At 40.8% G+C, this 19,135-nt stretch overlaps 3 protein-coding genes and 1 non-coding gene across 4 annotated transcripts; 3 read left to right on the forward strand and 1 right to left on the reverse strand.

Moving 5' to 3' along the window:
* Positions 1-1,902: 1,902 nt before the first annotated feature.
* On the forward strand, positions 1,903-6,709 carry polh (polymerase (DNA directed), eta). Its single transcript, XM_063874644.1, is given in 11 exon segments — positions 1,903-2,295; positions 2,774-2,908; positions 3,044-3,276; positions 3,405-3,583; positions 3,689-3,792; positions 3,897-4,016; positions 4,249-4,372; positions 4,590-4,655; positions 4,794-4,966; positions 5,066-5,333; positions 5,336-6,709. Coding segments are annotated over 11 exon segments (2,202 nt in total). The 5' UTR covers positions 1,903-2,158; the 3' UTR covers positions 5,999-6,709.
* A 3-nt stretch (positions 6,710-6,712) lies between these two features.
* Positions 6,713-15,945, reverse strand: gtpbp2a (GTP binding protein 2a). Its single transcript, XM_063874645.1, has 12 exons — positions 15,506-15,945; positions 14,370-14,396; positions 13,842-14,026; positions 13,580-13,688; positions 13,299-13,496; positions 12,843-13,017; positions 10,429-10,648; positions 9,716-9,851; positions 9,533-9,591; positions 9,279-9,450; positions 8,822-8,986; positions 6,713-8,684 (listed from the first exon to the last, which is right to left on the reverse strand). Exons 1-12 carry the CDS (start codon positions 15,698-15,700, stop codon positions 8,493-8,495), a joined length of 1,833 nt encoding a protein of 610 aa, XP_063730715.1. The 5' UTR covers positions 15,701-15,945; the 3' UTR covers positions 6,713-8,492.
* On the forward strand, positions 12,018-12,100 carry trnal-cag (transfer RNA leucine (anticodon CAG)). Its single transcript has one exon. It is a non-coding gene; the product is annotated as a tRNA-Leu (tRNA).
* A 1,718-nt stretch (positions 15,946-17,663) lies between the features above and the next one.
* Positions 17,664-18,925, forward strand: LOC134858961 (otoraplin-like). Its single transcript, XM_063875204.1, has 4 exons — positions 17,664-17,872; positions 18,014-18,153; positions 18,433-18,543; positions 18,669-18,925. Exons 1-4 carry the CDS (start codon positions 17,758-17,760, stop codon positions 18,690-18,692), a joined length of 390 nt encoding a protein of 129 aa, XP_063731274.1. The 5' UTR covers positions 17,664-17,757; the 3' UTR covers positions 18,693-18,925.
* Positions 18,926-19,135: the final 210 nt, after the last annotated feature.

Raw genomic sequence — 19,135 nt, forward strand, 5'->3', positions numbered from 1 at the left:
CACTGTTATGCTAACTATTGGCCAACTAATTAATGGTGACTATATTACCCTTCTCTTGCGTTCACTCATACCGCCCTTCCCATATTATTTTCCAGTGTTTACCGGTGTGTTTTGCATAGTGATATCTCTGGAACCCTGTATCCAAATTTGATGGTTGATATCTCATTTGAACAGTCAACACAAGTAGAATCAAGGGGAGGCAGACAGAATGAGAACATGGTTGCATTTCATGTTATAATTTTGCAGTAAGTTCAAAGATAGCGTTTACTGTACATTACTATATATTATAAAAATGTTTGCCATGTAGGCTGTGTTTACTGGAGATGGAGATGGAAATGTTTAGTGTTGTAGCTGAGATTATTCCTGTTCCAATGATGTCTGGGGATGTATTGATTTGATACAAGCAAGCCAGTGTTTCATTGTGTTTCGACTACAGTATATGGTCCGGACCCACCAGGGCCAATCAACTTCAGCATTCTGTGTGTGTGTGTGTGTGTGTGTGTGTGTGTGTGTGTGTGTGTGTGTGTGTGTGTGTGTGTGTGTGTGTGTGTGTTCATGCACATAGTTGACAATGCACAAATGTGGTGGAATGTTCATTGCAGACGTAAGCATTGCACTTCTGGCAGGCCTGGCTAGTTTTTCTGTCTCGGGGGGGGCACAGAGCTCGCACCTCTTGCTTTGGTCAGCGTCATAGTCTGGATCGCTGTTGTCTTCCATTTCTGATACATCTTCCTCTATCTGGTTCAATCTCCTCTTCATCTGGTTCAAAACATTTGTCCAGAGCCTCTCTGATAGAAAATCGCCTGATTTTTCACTTACTTATTGTGTCAATGAGTCAAATGTGAGCAAGGCACACATATAACTGCATGAGAGACAATAAGGGAGGGGCATTTAGAAAGTGAGAGGTTTTTCTTACTTGATGGGCACGGAGCTCGTACCTGTGAGAAGATATGATGCATTGTATCCTACAGCGCGAGAAAGTGAGAGGTTCCCGTAACTTAGAATAAACTGTTTTGTCTGGAAGGTGTGGGGGGGACATATGCACAAGAAATGTAAGTGTGTGTGTGTGTGTGTGTGTGTCTGAGTGAGAGAGAGAGAGTGAGAGAGAGTGTGTGTGTGTGTGTGTGTGTGTGTGTGTGTGTGTGTGTGTGTGTGTGTGTGTGTGTGGAGATGTATTCCATCTGCACGATGAACATAATATACTCATACCCATTCATTTCCTATGGCGGTCAATTCTGACCGAGAACATCATAGGTGTTTCACTGTTCAATAAATCTCTCAAAATGCGCTGCAAGTGGTGATCATCAATTATATGTTCAGAGGCCTAGTGTGGAGGAATACATAAGGTCTTGAAGTAATTGGATGAAAAGCACAATATTTATAATAAAAAACAAAGTCACTCGGTCAGATTTGACCCGAAACACAAGAGAAGGGTTAATACAAACATTAATTCAAGTAATACATTATTATGTATTATAATGGAAATATCTGGCAGTATAAAAAGTTATCAATGTTATCCTTCACCATCGGCTAAATTAAAATAATAGACACATGAATGCATCAGTAATTAGAAAACCAGTGATATCTTTTTTAGAATGTTAATATTTTTGCACTTTTAATTAACATTTTGAATGTAGGACTTTTACTTGCAACAGAGTCTTTCTACACTGCAGTATTATTACTTGTACTTAGTGCTTCTTACACCACTGTATAAATAGGTATTTATGTTTTTATCTATATCTATATTGAGCCCCATACTCACATCTTCAGCATGCTGACACATTTGAAGCTCGACAGCAATTGCGCGTCTTATGTATCCAGCTGTGATTGGACAAACGCTGTTGGAGGGAGGGGTTAAGCAAACAAGTCAATTTGAGGTCAAATAAAGCATAACATGTGTAAAGAAATCCGTTTTGAGATGCTTTAAGACAAACGTTAACATACTATTACCGAAGCACAAATATTCATTAAGAGCTTTTGGTCGTGTTAACTGTAAAATAACCGGTTAAGCCTGAGGCTGATGTTGTTTCGGTCGACTTTTGATGACGTTGTATGTAACTTTGCATTACCGCGCGTAAATACAAAGCGACAGATGAACATCGGACAGTTTAATTTAAGTGAATCGATGAAGACTTTGATTTAACATATCTCTTCAAGGATGGAATACGGAAAGGAGAGAGTGGTAGCGTTAGTAGATATGGACTGCTTTTACGTGCAGGTGGAACAGCGGCTTAATCCAGCTCTGAAGAACACGTCCTGTGTTGTGGCCCAGTACAAGACGTGGAAAGGAGGCGGGTGAGTTTCTGACAGACATTGTTTTTATGATCCATGCAACTAAAACAGAAGCATCCAGACTGTCTCTCCAAGCAGGACTGTTGTGCATCCAATACTTCAATATCAGAAAGTGGTAGAAAAAATACTATTGTTGTGATCATAGCGACTCCAAAGCACCCTGCCTATGTTGAAAGGTAGTAAGAGCATAACTAATACAGTAAAAAATAGTTGCACTTGCAGACCGAGACAAATGACAGGACATGTAATAATTTAGTATAATAACTATACTTAGGTGATCTCCTTGATATTATTATTGACTGACATGACTCCTTCCTAGTCATTGCTTTGTTTGGACTGCATGAGAGTGTCTCGTGCATGTTTCATTTACATGGCTGTCTCTGTGTTAATCACTCATCCACCTTCTTCTCCCATATATCTTGGACTCAGTTGTCGTGGTTTGTAAACATGCTGTTCTGAGCTAATTACTATCCTCTGTTAGTATCATAGCTGTAAGCTACGAGGCCAGGGCCCAAGGGGTCACGAAGAACATGTGGGTGGACGATGCAAAGATATTGAGCCCAGATCTGCAGGTGGCTCGTGTGCGTGAGTCTCGTGGCAAGGCTGACTTGACACCGTAAGTGAGGGTGATGTGTTATATAAACTATTCACAATTCCTGGGATTGTACCATAAACAGTTAAATAATTGGTATGATGAATAGTAACTGTTAATGACCAGTTGTAAAATCATCTACTACTCACCCTTGTGTAGTTACAGGGAGGCGAGTGTGGAGGTGATTGAGGTAATGTCTCGCTTCGCTGTGATTGAGAGAGCCAGCATTGATGAGGCCTACATGGATCTGACGGATGCGGTTCAGCAGCGGTTGAAAAACATGACCAACAAACAGGTTGAGCCTGACCAGCTGAGGGCAACATACATCCAGGGATACCCACAAAGTGTACCTGAACATGAAGAATCTGTGGAGGATCCTGCCTTGGATAAAGGTATTCTATAACCAAACTTTGACTTATCAACTGCATAACTTTTAACTGCTTTGAAAAGTGACATCAAACAAATGCTCAAAAAACTCAGGTAGGATGTAACCCCTTAACCGAGTCATGTTTGTCCCTAGAGGAGCAGCGGTCCAGGGGTCTGCAGCAGTGGCTGGCGTCCTTACCTGTCCCTCTGTCAGGGCAACAAATCCCTGCAGACCTGCTGCTCACTGTTGGGGCTATCATTGTCGAGGAAATGAGGGCAGCCATAGAGAAAGACACAGGTTTCCGCTGTTCAGCAGGGATATCCCACAATAAGGTAGGAAAGCACTTGTGTTTTATTTCTATAAATATGCTGATGTGATCATTTTAAAAGCAGTAAAGGTCTTTGCTGTGGTTATCGTTTACTGCCTACTACTTTCAGGTACTGTCTAAACTGGCGTGTGGTCTGAACAAACCCAACCGACAAACGGTTCTGCCTCTCGACTCTGTTACAGAGCTTTTCAACTCTCTTCCCATCGGCAAGATGTGAGTTCAAAATACTCATTGCCCCTTTCCCTCATATTCTAATAGTCACAAGTTTAAAAACAAAACACTGACCTTTCTTTTGTATCTATTTCACATGTGTGCAGCCGTAACCTGGGGGGTAAGCTGGGGGTCTCCATTTCAGAAACTCTGGGAATAAAGAACATGGGAGAGGTGACTCGCTTCTCTCAGGCTCAACTGGGACAGCACTTTGGAGAAAAGACTGGGTAAGAGGGCAGAAATGACTTCAGGTCAAAAGGGTGAAACAATGACTGGCTGAAAAAAAGCCTTAGTCTTTGCAGTGATTATATATTAGACCGTCAAAATTTTACAGGTAATAGTCATTTTTAATTTAAAGATTTCCATACAGAGACAAATGTTTGATAAAAGTAAACTCTTGAGCATTTCATCTATGCTCATTACTAAGCACATTCACCATTGTACCTCTCTGTTTTGCAGCCAGTGGCTGTTTGACTTGTGTCGAGGGATTGAGTTTGAAGCAGTCAAACCCAGACAGCTTCCCAAGTCTATTGGTTGCAGTAAAAACTTCCCCGGGAAGACATCGCTGGCTACAAAAGAGCAGGTACATCACTGTTTGCTTTGTGTTACTACAGGAAGTAAATGTTAATTAAGTATTACTCAATTCGTCTATATTGACGGGAAGTTGTGAAACTTTGTAGTTGACCCATCTGATGATGACAAAAAGACATTCTTGTTGTTTTTTTTTACAAATATGCAATTTTCATCATATCATTTTTGCAAATTATTTTCATTTTTAATGATTCGTAACGTCTGTGTAGGTACAGTATTGGTTTTATCAGCTGGCCCTTGAGCTGGAGGAAAGGCTTACCAAGGACAGAGAAGTGGTGAGCTATGTTTGGTTGTGTAATGTTCAACTTTCCCAACTTACAGCTGCACTACCTGTTTTCTAGATTGTGGTTTCCTCTGGTTTTTGATTGCAATGAATATAACGGTTTCACATCAGTTGCTGTCTTTTCTTACAGAATGGTCGGGTTGCCAAGCTGTTGACGGTTGGTGTACGCCAGCTCGGGGAAAAGAGGGCAAGCAGTTTCTCTCGCTGCTGTGCTTTAGTGCGCTACGAAGCCACCAAACTATCTGGTGACAGCTTTGCCATTATCAAGAGTCTAAACACAGCTGGAAACCACCAGGCAGCATGGTAATTATGATATATTAATAACACTGCAAAACAATTAAAGTCATTGTTTGAAGGAATGCTGTGTGACTTATTATACTCTCTCTTGCGTCACATGCCCAGGACTCCACCCCTCACCCTGCTACACATCTCAGCTAGCAAATTTAGCGACTCTCCAACAGCAGGGGGCATTGCTGGCTTCCTTTCCAGTGATGTGTCTTCAAGCCAGAGTCTTTTCCCCACATCTCAGCTCCCCACCCAGACACCCTCTGAACTGAAAACTGACTCCACAGACAAACAATCCTCCACCATCCATTCCCTTTTTAAAAAGGCAGCTGAGAAACAAAGACTGAAGGTTACAGAAGATGTAGACGAGGATAAAGGCTCCACAGGGATTCTCCATATTCCTCCTCAAACAAAACCACTGCTGCTGATAGTCAGTTACAGGCTGATACCAATGTCCCTGTTCCTTCTGTGTTTGCTCACCCTAAAAATGATTCAGCCAACCCCAATTCTGGAATTTCCTCTTTCTTCCACAAGAAGAGCCTTGAAAGGGTCTCAGCCTTAACTTTTAACAAGCCTGAAACAGGACATGAGCCTGGACCTGACACTAAAAATGCCTCAGAAGACACTGTTGCTGCTGTGTTAGACCTCGAGGCAAAACATACCTCCTCTCTGCAGTCACCATGTGAAGAGTTGAAGAATGAAACTGAGTTTGATCCAGAGGCTAATCCTCATTTCAGCGTGGCAAAAGAGGACTTGATAAACTGTGAGCGCTGTGGCCAGGAAGTGTCTGTCTGGGAAATGCCTGAACACAACGACTATCACTTCGCCCTGGACCTCCAGAAGTCACTCTCTCCATCCACGTATTCAGCGCCAAGCTCTTCCTCTTCATCCACTGTTTCCCCTTCCTCCAATGCCTCCTTGACTCCTCACAGAGCCCAGTCCACACGTGGCAAGACAAAAACCAGAGGCCAGTCAGGACCACAACCGAAACGGAATCGCTCTCAAGGTGGAAGGGCGGGCACTCTGGATTCTTTTTTCAAGAAGAGCTAAGGATGTGCTGTGGGGTGGCATTTTTAAAGTGAATAAACAGTTAAATGTGCCTAAAAAAATCGAAAGCCATTTTATAAAAAGGACACCTGTTTGAAGATGTGCCTTATATTGTAAGAATGTATAAATTACAGGAAGTGTTTATTCATGCACATGCATTTTACAATTTTAAATAAAGGAAAATTAATAGATAAGGATTACCTTTTTAATCCAGCCTATTAAAGTCTTTTTTTTTAACATGATGTAGTCGTGTACCTTGTGTTGTAGTATTCTGATGTGCCAGCAGATGCCACTAATCAGTTAGATATAGAGCAGGACTCCTCAAAAAACATCAATATTGAGTTTTCTTGTGAGCTCAAGGGATACAGGAAATGTTTGTTTGAGATGTAGATATTGTTTAATTATATATTTGAAATACATGATTGCCAGTAGCATGAGTCCAATTGCACCATTATGCTCAGTCATCCCATTTTGTTTACACTTTCCTCCAACGGGTAACTCTTTAGTTCTGAAAACACAGCTGAATGAGGGAATTTACTCTTGCGTGTAACACATTAAGAGCAGTGCCAGTTAAATGAAATAAGCTTTAAAACCCCGTTGGATGTAGTCATGACCTTGTCACAGGCCAGTAGATTAAATGCTGGGTGTATGATGACATGGTTGAAAACACTGAGCAAGTTAGTTTACTAAAAACATAACCCAACAAAACACCTGGTATAGACAGTACAACTTTTATTCATGTACATCATGAACACAAACTGGATCTGTACATAAATATTGCATTTCACCCAAATAAAAATGAACCTTTATTTTGAGTTAAAGGAAGGCTCTAAAAGTAGTTTCGGAAAAGTGTGTTTGTGACCAAAAGAAGGCTGTGAAAACAGTGGAAAACGTGATTGAATATATATTGTAAAATCTGGAACTACTAGAAATCTATAAAATACTCACTTATATATAAACAAACTAACACCTGATAGCCCTCATAAAAGCTATAAATATTTTGGTGGAAATGCGTTGTAAGTTCTCTGAGTGCACACAAATGATGCGTAACAAGAATGCGTGTGCAACAAAACAGCACACATTTCCGTCACGCCTCTTATCATTGCCGTCAATGGGACAGAATGTACTGCTACCGTCAAAACAACATGCTATAATAAGACATCAAGAAGCCAACAGCAGCCTTCAACAAAGGGTAGCAATTAGCATTCATTTTAAATCTTCTAAACATCGAAAGCTGTTCTGAGGAATCTAGCACCAACTTAATAAGACTGGTTTACTAAGTTGTAAAGCTTTGGGGTGTAATGGTAGACTACTAAAACAGTAGGTCCATTAGGCACTGTGTTACACCCCAAAGTGAGTGACATCAGTAACTGAAGTGAAGAGACGACATCAAGCACTTCGAACAGAAATGCTTTAAAACAAAGCTACATCCGTAGGCAGCTTTACATCATATCAAATCCATAACCAATCATCTCTTTGGAAAAAAAACACCCCGTTATTCATTTTCCTTCTCACCAAGTCAGCAACAGAAAGCTTTTCGGGTTTCGATCTGTGAGTGGAATGCTGTCTCATACCTTACCTAAACTAACCTGAGTAACTAAAGCACTTAAAGACAGGCAGCAAGAGTCGACTCACTGCCCTATCCTGAGGCATAATTTGTGATAGAGAAAATACACAACTATCTGAACATATGTGACAAAACCAGTTGCAAAGTGAGAGCCAATGTGAATGATCTTGGCAGGCTGACACAGGAACGGTCAGGTTCTTACTCCGCACGCCTCAAATGCGCTTCTGTAGCTACATGAACTTCTCTTTAGTCAGCACTAGTGTAGCTTGTAGCAAAATGGTTTAGCTTATATAAAACTGACCAGCTGTGTCAGAAATTATTTGTTTTATCTGCTTTAATCCAAAATAAATAAACAGCGGTTACTAAGAACTCTTTATCAATCAGGCACTGTGTGGGGTGATGAAACAGGAAACACAATAATGCCCATCTCATACTGGCAACTGTTTGTAAACAATTATCTGCCAAAGGTATATAACGACGCTGGCATTTATGTTTCAGTGCAAGTGTGTGAGGATCTTTTTAAAAATATGTGAGAGGAGTGCATTGTAAACAGCACTTTTGTGTGAAAGCACATTCCTAGCTGCCACTTGCAACTATGTGTTCTTTTAGACTCAATATCATGTTGGTAGATGTTGTGGACGTGTGACAGAGGTGGCTGAGGGGGCCACCTCTTATCAGTGCCAAGAAAACCAACTCTTAAAAATGTTACACCAAAACGTGGACTAAAAAGATAAAAAAGGCTGAAGGCGGAGGGTGACAGCAAGGCTTTGGGACAGGGTGATAAAACAATGACTCCTGAGACAGTGATGGATTTGCAGAGAACAGGACAGAGTGGTCTTTGGGGAAAGCAGGCAGTCATTTATAAAGCACCTTGTCTTCGGGTGGGACGGTGTTTTCTGTTGTTTTTTTCGGAGTAACATTAAGCCTCATTCAAGGTTTCAAGGTTTCATCGTCTTCGCTCGAGGATAGCCGGTACTGGGCGATGGGCTGCAGCTTGGTGACGTGGCCGATTCCCTTGGTCACGCCCTCTCTGAAGAGCAGCTTAGCTCCTACCTTCAGGTACTCTGGGTGCTTGATGAACTTGAAGACGACAACTGCTTTCTCCCCTGTCCTCAGCTCCTCCTGTGGTAAAGTAAAGAGAAGACAAGAGGAAGAAACAAAACAGCATTAAGAAACTGAATTGTCGCACATAATCTGCAAGCAGAATTTTTAATTAGAGGACAACTTTCAGACAGTTGTAGCTCTGAGGATGATCTGACCTTTCCGCAGACAGCTTCCACAGTTGCAGTCTGTCTCACATTCCCGATGTGCACAGTAACCTGGAAACCCTTGTGAAAGGTCTTGGCATGGAAGAGCAGCACAATCTCAGCCTCAAACATCCAGCAGATGGTAGGATCCATCTCCGGACTCACCATCACCATGCCCTGGTAGTAAGAAACACATACACACAGATTACAATTCAGGTCTTACGTGGAAGGAAAACAAAGTGTATGTAAGGCACCGGAACCCACACTGATCTCCTAGGATGGCTTTGATGCATGGTCTAAATTCCACTGTGTGTGCAGGGCTTTATACATGTGTGAACATTGCTTTTAATTAATTAATTAAATCCATCTAGCTCAAATTTGTCTGGTGAAAATCCGAGGAAACAATCTAAATATTCAGACGCTCAAACGAAAGAATAGGAAAAAACAAGGCCAAGTCAAATGTTCTGACCTTGCGTAGTAGTGAGCGTTCGAAGTTGCCCAGGGCGAGGGTGGCAGCCTGGCCGGCCCGGAGGACCCTGCACGCTGAGCGGTTCCTCTGGATGCTCTCAATGGTTAACTTGTGGAACTGGCCTAAGTCGGTGGGCCCTACCACAAGATCATCTCCCTCACGACAAATACCACTGCACAACCAGAGAGGACAGTGGGTCAGAGAGAGTCCATGCTCAACAAAGAACAGTGTTGTACAGATTTCTACACACTCACCTGGACAGAGTGCCTCCCACCACGGTCCCCACCTCTGGCACTGTGTAGATCTCATCCACCTGTAATAATTCGCACTGGTGTCAGTCAAACCATGTGTACTGTGTATGCATTTACACGTGAATAAGAGTGTCTACGGACCAGCTGATCACTTCCATGCACTAATAAACTTCAACACGGCCATACCTGAAACTCAGTTAGCTGTTGCATAAGCTCCTCCTGCTCCTTACTGTTGCTGAGAGGAGGGATGATGTTTAGAAAGACCTTGATCAAGTCTAGACTCTCTCCAGTCACACAGGACAGGGTGAAGATGGGTGTGATGCTGCCAGAGAGTAAAAGCAAAGGGATCAGTACACATACTTTGTTTTCAAGAGGGCTGGACTAGTAAAACTACTGCATAATAACCTATAAATAATAACACCTTTAACAGTTTTCCTTTCTTTTTAGTGTTAAAGTATTAGTATTTTCTGAAAACACGTGTCCACTTTTCTTATATTTGACAAATACCTACTCCAAAGGTGGCTCTTGTATGAACCGTAGCCTAACCATGTCCGCACGTATCATTTTTAATAGGGTATTGAACATATGGCATGCAACTCCTTTTAGAACAGAGCGACCCCAAGTGGGAAAACTGGAATCAATTACATCTCTGCAATTTAACTCTTAGGAAAGTCACCCAATGGGCCGGATCAGACCCTATAGCGGGCTGTGCCCTTGGCGGAATGTTTTCCACCCTTGATCTAGACTAAAGATAACATACAATGATAGATGACAAAGATATTCTTACAGCCCTATTTGCAAGGATGTCTTTGAACTTTTATACAAGTTCTGAATTATAAAGGGGGCACACAAAACAGTTCAGTGAAACATTCAGCTATGTTTATGTCATTTTTTCATACTTGGGTGATTGTGCGAACTGCTGGGCTGCTGTGACGGCATCGTCCGTGCTGCTCACAACCATGGGCACCTTGTTACAGCCCGGCTGCTTCAGGACGCGCTCCAACTGCCGCACAGTGCGCTCCACGGTGGCTCGCGTACAGAGGTCCACTTTACTGATGACGATGAAGATGGGCACCTTCAGGGCCATGGCAATCCCAAGATGCTCCCGTGTTGTGCCAGCTGGAAAAGAGAAAGGAGAGGAAGTAGGGATTTCGTTAGGTCTAGGGTTTCTTAAATGAATCCACTTTACATATTTAAGCATGGTTTTACAGAGCACAAATGGAGTATTGATTTCTATTGTACATGACGTTCATACACAGATACATTTGCAATAAATGGACAGGAAGGGATCGAGTGTCTTTAGCAAACATCCCATTGGACACAGGGAAATCCACATCCTTGAAGGACAGGACTGTTGACACTGCTTATCTGCTGTCTCTTAATTTGAGTCCGAGGGACAAAAGAGCATGTACAAAAACTGATAAGACCAGATTGAATTTACCATGACGTATGATAGTAGCCATCAGAGGTGGAAGATAGGATATCAATACAGGAATATTCAACCTTATAGTTTCGGTTTTAAACACAGACTTCTCACCGGGAATGTCCTGGAGGCATGTGTGGAGGATCGTGTTTCTTTGTAGATTATGATGCGTGAGAGAAAGTGATATTGGTACAGTGTGTATGTTTATGGAGATTGGGTCTCAGTTCAAATATAGCTCTCAAACCAACCTACATCCCAAAGGAGTTCAAGGGGACTGGCCCATACAGGTCGACAGAGACTTAAGTACCCTTTCCCCCTCATCAGCTGAACAGCGAGTTGTTTTGCTGCATGTGTAGCCCTATGCGTTACACATATTCATTTCCCAGTTTGATCATTCAAGCTGTTGCTCTAGGGTTGCAGACACTGTGTCCCCTTTCTGTCTGTTATGTAGCTAAGGAAGTCCTCATTCTTAACCCCATTTCCCCTAACCTGGTTCACTTTAGAACATATACCCACACAAACACAGCAAACTCTACAGGTTATCCTACTACTACTACGACTACCGGTTGTGCTGAGAAACATGTGTTTTCACCAAGGCTTAATCTACATGTCTCTTTGCCAATTTCAAAAGAAGCAAACAGAAATAACGTATATTTACTTAATATTCCATTCATTGCACTATTATGTATGTAATATCCTGCTTTATATTTGGTTAATTTCAATTTCAGTTGACTTGTCTGACAGTTTATGGATTATTTACCTTCATAGTCAACTGATTATATATCTTTTCTCTAATGCCAGTTTATTTTTTATTTCTTCTTTGAGATGTCTACATTGTTTATTCCTTCTTTTTATTTCTAATTCTTTTCTATGCCTTGTATTGTATTATGCTGCTGCAACAACAACATTTCCAAGTTTGGGATTAATAAAGTCATTCTTATAAGTGTTCCTCATCACCTCGTGTTATTTAAGGTTGTTGCTTGCAATGTGTTGTTATCTGGGAACACATGCCGATCATTCCAAAGCCACTCCCTCATGAAAGAGATTACGCACAGACGGCTTTACGTCAGGATGGCCGAGCGGTCTAAGGCGCTGCGTTCAGGTCGCAGTCTCCTCTGGAGGCGTGGGTTCGAATCCCACTTCTGACAGGATTGCTTTTGTTTCTTCCGATCTTACAAAACCTATCAATTAGTGCATTCTAATATTCTAATGTGTCTTTATACGCAAAGCAAGAGCAGCATAGCCTGTCCCACAAGTTTGAACTGCTCAGGTTTCAAAATTCCTTTCTGTATCTTAGTGGTAACTGCTTCCTGCACTCAGCTGCTGTTATCATAAAAGGTCTGGATTGTTGAGAGCATATGACGAATACAGAATTCATAGTCCATATTAGTTTTCCAATAATAAATCAACGTGACAATGAATACCCACTTAAGATGGCGCAACGCAAAGGTCGTCTGATTAACTTCTATGGGATAAGAATGAAATGTTTTACAAGAAATGCATCGGTTAAAAGTTGGTTGAAAGTGTTAGATTTTCAGCTTTATGCAGAAAGGGAGACACACAGAGTGACTTCCAGCAGGTCAGAGGATTTGATATTTGAGCAGGACAGCAGGGCAGAGTGGCAGTGGAAGAACGGTGGTTGGTTACATAAGATCAGATATCACATGTAAAGTCACAGCTGGCCAAGTCCACTAAAAGTGTACACAAACATAGGCTCTCCGTCAGACTGGCCCTGCAAGTGTCTATTACAGGCCTCTCTCCCTGTGACGGATCAACTTTCAACTTGTCTTTTTTAAATAGTCACTAGATAAAGGGCTCACAAAAAAGACACCACAACACTTTAAATTCAACAAACAATTATTAAACCTAAATGAACCAATGAATGCTCACCAATGCCGGTATTTGCGCTGACGACCAGCATAGCAAAATCAGGACAGTAGCTGGTGAGGCCGAAGATGGTGGTCTTTAGGTATTTATGGTGACCAGCCAGATCTATGAACGTGAGCATTTTAGAGGCACTCTCACAAATCTCCTCTGCTGTCCGAGACTCGCTGTAATTCACAACCTGGGAGAAGAAGCACATATGTATTGAGTGTCATCATCTAAATGACTTACCATATTCCTCGGTATTCATTTGAAATATAGCTCAGACTAGATATCAGTCACTAACGTTACATGCAGATGCTTGCCATTAACAATACATTGCATTACACTTTCTATATGAACTTGTCTGAACTACTTAATGAAACCCTGTGATAACTTGTGCTGCTATTTATAAAAAAAATATCAAATATACTCCTGTGAGTATTAATATTAGTTATTCTCTGCCTTTGGATCTTTTCTCACCTCCCCTTTACTATTGAAGCCAAGGATCTCAAAGCTGATGCTGGAAGTGCGTCCAGTCTGGATCTCATGTAGATGTCTGAAGAGGTTGAGTCTCGCTCTCCCCCGTCCATTGTCCAGCTCACCCTGTGTCAGGACACCTAACAGAGTGGACTTGCCTGAGTCCACATTACCTATTACCGCTACTCGCAAGTCCAAGAACTGCAGGATAAACAGAGTAAAGCAGAGTTAACTTTTGAATTGTGAACGAATCAACAGCATGTTTTCACAGTGGCCTTACTAACCTGCTGGTCATCTGGCACCTTGCGGATGAGAACTTCAGCAATTTTACGAGGCACATCCGAGTCAAAGTCCACCTCTCTTTCTCTGAGAACAGTGATGTCAGCTCCAACCCTGTTAGAAAACAAAACAAAAATACATAAATAAAATGTGTAATTACAATTAATTAGGTGTTTGTTATAGCATTCATTTATTTGGGCCAAATTGGCCAATGGGCGACAATACACTAAGCTTCTAATAAAATGTGAATTTGGTAACTTGACTTACTTCTCTGCCAGCTCATGGAGCGTCTTTAGAGATGTCCTCAAATCTTCCTCTGATAGTCCCGCCAACATGCCGTTATCCTCTACACCTATTTGATAGACAGCTTCCCCTCGACCCTCCTGCAGTCGCCATTTCATTTGTGTCGCCAGGTGCTCAAAGCGGTATTGTGTGGGGTTTATTAGCTTGAGCTAGAAAAAAGAAAAGACAATGGAAATTTCTGCTGAACTTAAACCTGGATGATAGACATTTAAAAGGGCCTAAGCAGTGGTTAGATGCTTGTAGTTCAAATAACTAGAACAGTTACTGTAGGGCTGGGGATATTCAAATCTGATATACAATATTGCATGTTGATGTAGCAGAAAAGGCAGCTGTCCAGATACTAAAAATGCTCTAGCTTATCCATTGTGGTGTTCAGTTTTCAAGGTAGACTGTGCAAGATTGCACTTATTCTGACATATTTTTACTCCGAAGAAAACCAAAATATATTTTGAATAACAAAGCATAATCTGGATTGACAAATCATTTGCTTACCTTGTACTCTATATTTCCCTCTTCGGCCTGATAGACAAGGAGAGAGAAAAAGAGACAGAACAGGAACAAAAGCTGTCAGACAGAAGAGAACTGAAACACAGGCTATTGATTTGTTAAACACACAAAGAAAAGCAATCTGACTGAATGAGCGGTCAGTGCACTTCTGTGAATAGATTGTTATCGTGAACTATACAAACTGCTTAGCTAGCCTTAATACATAAAAACTTAATGTGTAATTAGACAAAGCACACGCATATCTAAATGTCTATATTTTAAGTTAGCTAGTATGTCAAATGTATACTGCAAATTGTGAATGCAGTACAGTGGAGCAGGTAACAATGGTTTTCAGATGTGAGAACTGAGGCCATGGGGTATGTCCAGACATATCCCATAACACATACAGACAAGACCATAGAGCCTTCAAAATACTTACATTAAGAGAAAAGATGCCCTAGATAGTCTATATTATTAAAATATATACATAAAGCTATCTATAAACTGCTTTAATTTGGCTTTGGGTTAATTTAGTTTTGAGGTCAACAGAACTATTTTAACAGAACTAACAGTTTTCATGTTTTTGAGAGATTCAACGTCAAGTAACTGTTATGTAATTTTAGGTAATTAACGTTATAAACAAGTAATCAGTGTGTACACAGGACTGAGTAAATGCCAGGGACAGTAATAGTAACATTAGCTAGCTTTGGCTCCACAGAATACACACCGCCCCCTGTTTACAAACACAGCTGTTCCGCCTCTGCTAGCTAGCTAGCATAATGCTAGCCCTCAAGCCGCTGTTCATTGAAAACATTGTTCTATTTACTGTAGAACTACTAGGAATGTTTGCAATGTTACGAGAATTGTTACACCACGTTGCTAATGTAAGCCGAAAGTATGCATCCAATTCATTTTCCTTTCAATTACCGACAAGCTACGTGTCACTGTGTTGACTTTTCCAATACAAGGCAAGGAAGTATATCCGACCCAGCACACAGGGGATGTATTGGAATATTTTTGAATTAGGGTTTGAATGCGATAACATGGACACAAGTACGTTCATTTTTAGCATACTTTGGTTCGTAAAGTATAATAGCTTCAGCTAGCCGTGAGGCTAGTTGTGGGCTTAATTGCAGGCTTACCTCCGGAGGTAGATATGGTGGGTTATTGCTTGGTTTGAAGTTGCGAGCGAATCGGGATTTGGACTTCTTGTGGTTCTTTAAATATGACTTTTTGAGGGCTACCCCATAGCTGTTTCCCGGCATAACGTTGGATGCAACCTCTTGAGCTCCAGAGTCATTTCCTGAGCCAAATAACTCCGATACCCGCGCATCCATCAGCTACTTTATGGGACTTGTAAGCTTACCACTACCTGGTTGAAATGCTGCTATATCATTCAAATAAACCTCAGCCCAGGCGTGCAGGTGATGGTTTTTGGCACGAGTTATTCTGCTAGTGGTAGTTTACAACCCCCACAAATAAAAACAAAGGACCGACCGACCACCCGCAAACTCTTTAAACCGAACAATAACAGCACCGTCCGAGACCCACTCTCTGAGCTTACAGTGTGCTTACGTCATAGCTCTAAATGTCAATGCGGTGCGCTTGATTCCTTTAACTAGTTAGAGCAAATGGGCGGTTGAATTTGTTTTCCGAATTCTATACTGTTTGTAGGTTTAAACCCCGCCAGCCTGGCTACGCAGGTTCTCACAGCGTCCAACCATAGCTGAACATCGTTTTACAGAGGTTTGCATCAGACTAAATACTTTATCACTTGTTTACGAAGACTGACTTTAGAAAGGTCACTTCCAAAAGCTGATGACACAAGATAAAAAATATGTCATCAACATAACAATATCACAATATTTGACCCATAGGTAACATTTTGAGGCTTTTCTTCTTGACTTGTAAACCTACATATTCATAACATTGCGGAAATATAATATTCGCACTAGTAACACAGAAAAGGTTCGATACAAAACGAGCTGGGGTTATTTTCTCATAAAGAGTATGTTTCATTAACTCACTCAAACATACCTGTTTACAGCATCATCAGTGTGATGTAGATGACATTATTTTACTTTCTGTTTTATAATACACCCAGGACAAAGGCTTAGTCCCAACCATAGGCATTTGTTTGGTTTATCCATTAATGTTGTACATATTAAGAGGTATAATCTTGCCTATCCAACAACAATACAACATACATTTCAGTAGAAGGAGGCTCCATATTGTTTTGAAAGTGAATGGAAGTAACACATGATGACATTAATATTACAATACTTATCAAACAAAGATTACATCAACACTTTCCCAGATCCCAAAACAAGCAACAAACTTGAGGTGGTGTCTTTTTCCAAGGTTTCTCTGAGGAGAGTCCCACAGTCTGACACTTTGAAAACACCCACAGTATTGCAACAATAACACTGGTTTCGCCAGACTGTCATTGTTTTGCCTTCATGACTTAAAGAAAAATAATAACACATTATTGAGTGGTTACATTTTTTAGGCCAAGAGCACCATCATGTGTTTGGTGGGAATATATGATCCCTATATTTCTCAAAAATCTGTGGACATCTGACTCCTCTTGAGTGGACAGAAAGGGTGCAATAACAAAAATAAGTACATTAGAGGGAGTTCAGAATGTGGATATCACTCCTTAAGTAGTTTTAACTATTTAAACATTTTCTGAATGTGTAGACCTTTTTGAAATGTATCTTAGACTGGATTTGGTTACATTTGTTTAACACATTTGTTTTGCAAATGAATAGTCTAGGATTTCTTCAAAAGTTGTTTCCAGAAAGCTTTGCCAGGGGTTTTGAAATGACACAAAGTTAGTGTTGAATTCCACAACATTATCACATCCTGTGCAGTTATTTTTTAAATATTTATTCATATGCATTTTTACAATTTAGTTTTACTTGTGTATTTGATCTCGAGCTTTTAGAATTGCATCTAAGAAGAAGTTAGTTAGACAGAAAAGTAAATAACTTAGTTCTACATTTTCTAAAATAATTGAAGATAAGTTGCACTCCAACTCAGGAGGATCTTTAGATTTTTCTTCCAGCAACAAAAAAATCCCTTATACTGTAAAAAGAACATCATGCATTTTTTAACACATGGACTTATGCACAAAGCTCAAGACAAACCGTTCAAAAAAACCAAAATCAAAGAAAAGTCAGCCAACTCCCCTGTGGGAAATGAATACTTTCACAGTGTCGCATTTCTGAAATCGTATGCTGATTGGTCAGCCAGCCACTGTGTCAGGGCTCAGCCCATTTAGTCCTGACTGAGAGAACTGTTATGGAAATTTTCCAGCCTCCAGTTTCTTCAAACGTCCACATTCACACTCATACACAAACAGCCATCTCTTGGTTCAGCTCTTTCTGTCAGCATGAGTTATCCACTGGTGATTCTGCTCTGTGTGGGACTTCTACAGCAGACTGCGAGTGCCGTCCAGATGGATAAACTAGCAGACAACAAGATGTGTGGAGATGCAGAATGCTCATGTAAGTGAGAGCATTGAAGAGAAGCATGGAGCAGTGTATGTCCTCAAAACTATTAAATCATGCAATCAAATGCACGATATTGATAAGTAGTTGTAAATGTGTTTATCCTGTTTCCTCTTTTGCTTTCTGTGTTTTTTTTAGATGTTGTATCCATGGCCACAGTCTTGGATGACTTCGTAGCTCCAGACTGCAGATTCATCAACCTCAAGCTGGGTCAGATGGTTTATGTGTATTCTAAACTCATACCAGAGGAGGGAGCCGGAGTCTTCTGGTCTGGAAGTGTATGTGCATTTATTACTGAGTGCAGCTTACAATCAGTTCTAAATGCAAGAGAGAACATGCAGCAGCTGTTAGAAACAAATAGGATTGTACTGGCTTTCCTTTTCAACAAGAGCAAAATGTCAAGAAAGACATTTGGTTAAATATGCAATGTCATTGTAACTGAAATGAACATACATTTCAAATGAATTGAAGTTTAGTAAGGAAGGTTACACGTCTTAAGCATATATAATGTGTTGCATATTAATTGTTTAGAGAGAACATGTTGTTTTTTCTGGCAGGTTTACAGTGAGCGTTATGTGGACCAGATGGGCATCGTTGGATACTTCCCTGCAACTATGGTGAACGAGACTCAGACGTTTATTGAAAACACCGTTAAGATGCCCACAACTGTGCGTATATTCATCTCTTTTATACAAAACATATCTATATATGTAATACCTTTAATGCATACTTTCTGTTTCTGGAGTGATAGGTGGTTGTCAACATTAATCTGACATAAACCTTTTTTTTTCAGAACATTGACTTCTACTGTGATTAAGATGTGACAGACTGAGGTTGCTTCGTTCTGCTTTAAGTGGCTCTCACTTTCAACAAAAGAAGAAAAAACAGTTCTTCTCTCAAGCCAGTGTCCGACCCTGTCCCATTACATCATGTGGTGTTGTCTCCAGCTGGAGCAGAAACCTTGACACTCCATAGCCCACAGCCTGACATATATACCTGTCTGTCTTGCTTTGTTTAAACAAGTCACTCAATAAACCCTTTTTTGCTAAATCAATCCAAAATGTCTATCATTTGAAAACATAAGAAAAAGGTTTTCCAGATGGCTACCTTCTTCTTTCAGAATGAGTAGTTGCAATTGTATGTACATTTTTGCTGACAAAACTGTTCTTTCAATTGCTGTGAAGATATTCTCCTGTTATCATTACAGTCAAGTTTTCTTGACACTGTTGTCACAAAACGACATGCATTGCAGGCGGTAGG

Source organism: Eleginops maclovinus, chromosome 22 (assembly GCF_036324505.1).
Source record: "Eleginops maclovinus isolate JMC-PN-2008 ecotype Puerto Natales chromosome 22, JC_Emac_rtc_rv5, whole genome shotgun sequence".
Classification (NCBI taxonomy): Eukaryota; Metazoa; Chordata; class Actinopteri; order Perciformes; family Eleginopidae; genus Eleginops; species Eleginops maclovinus.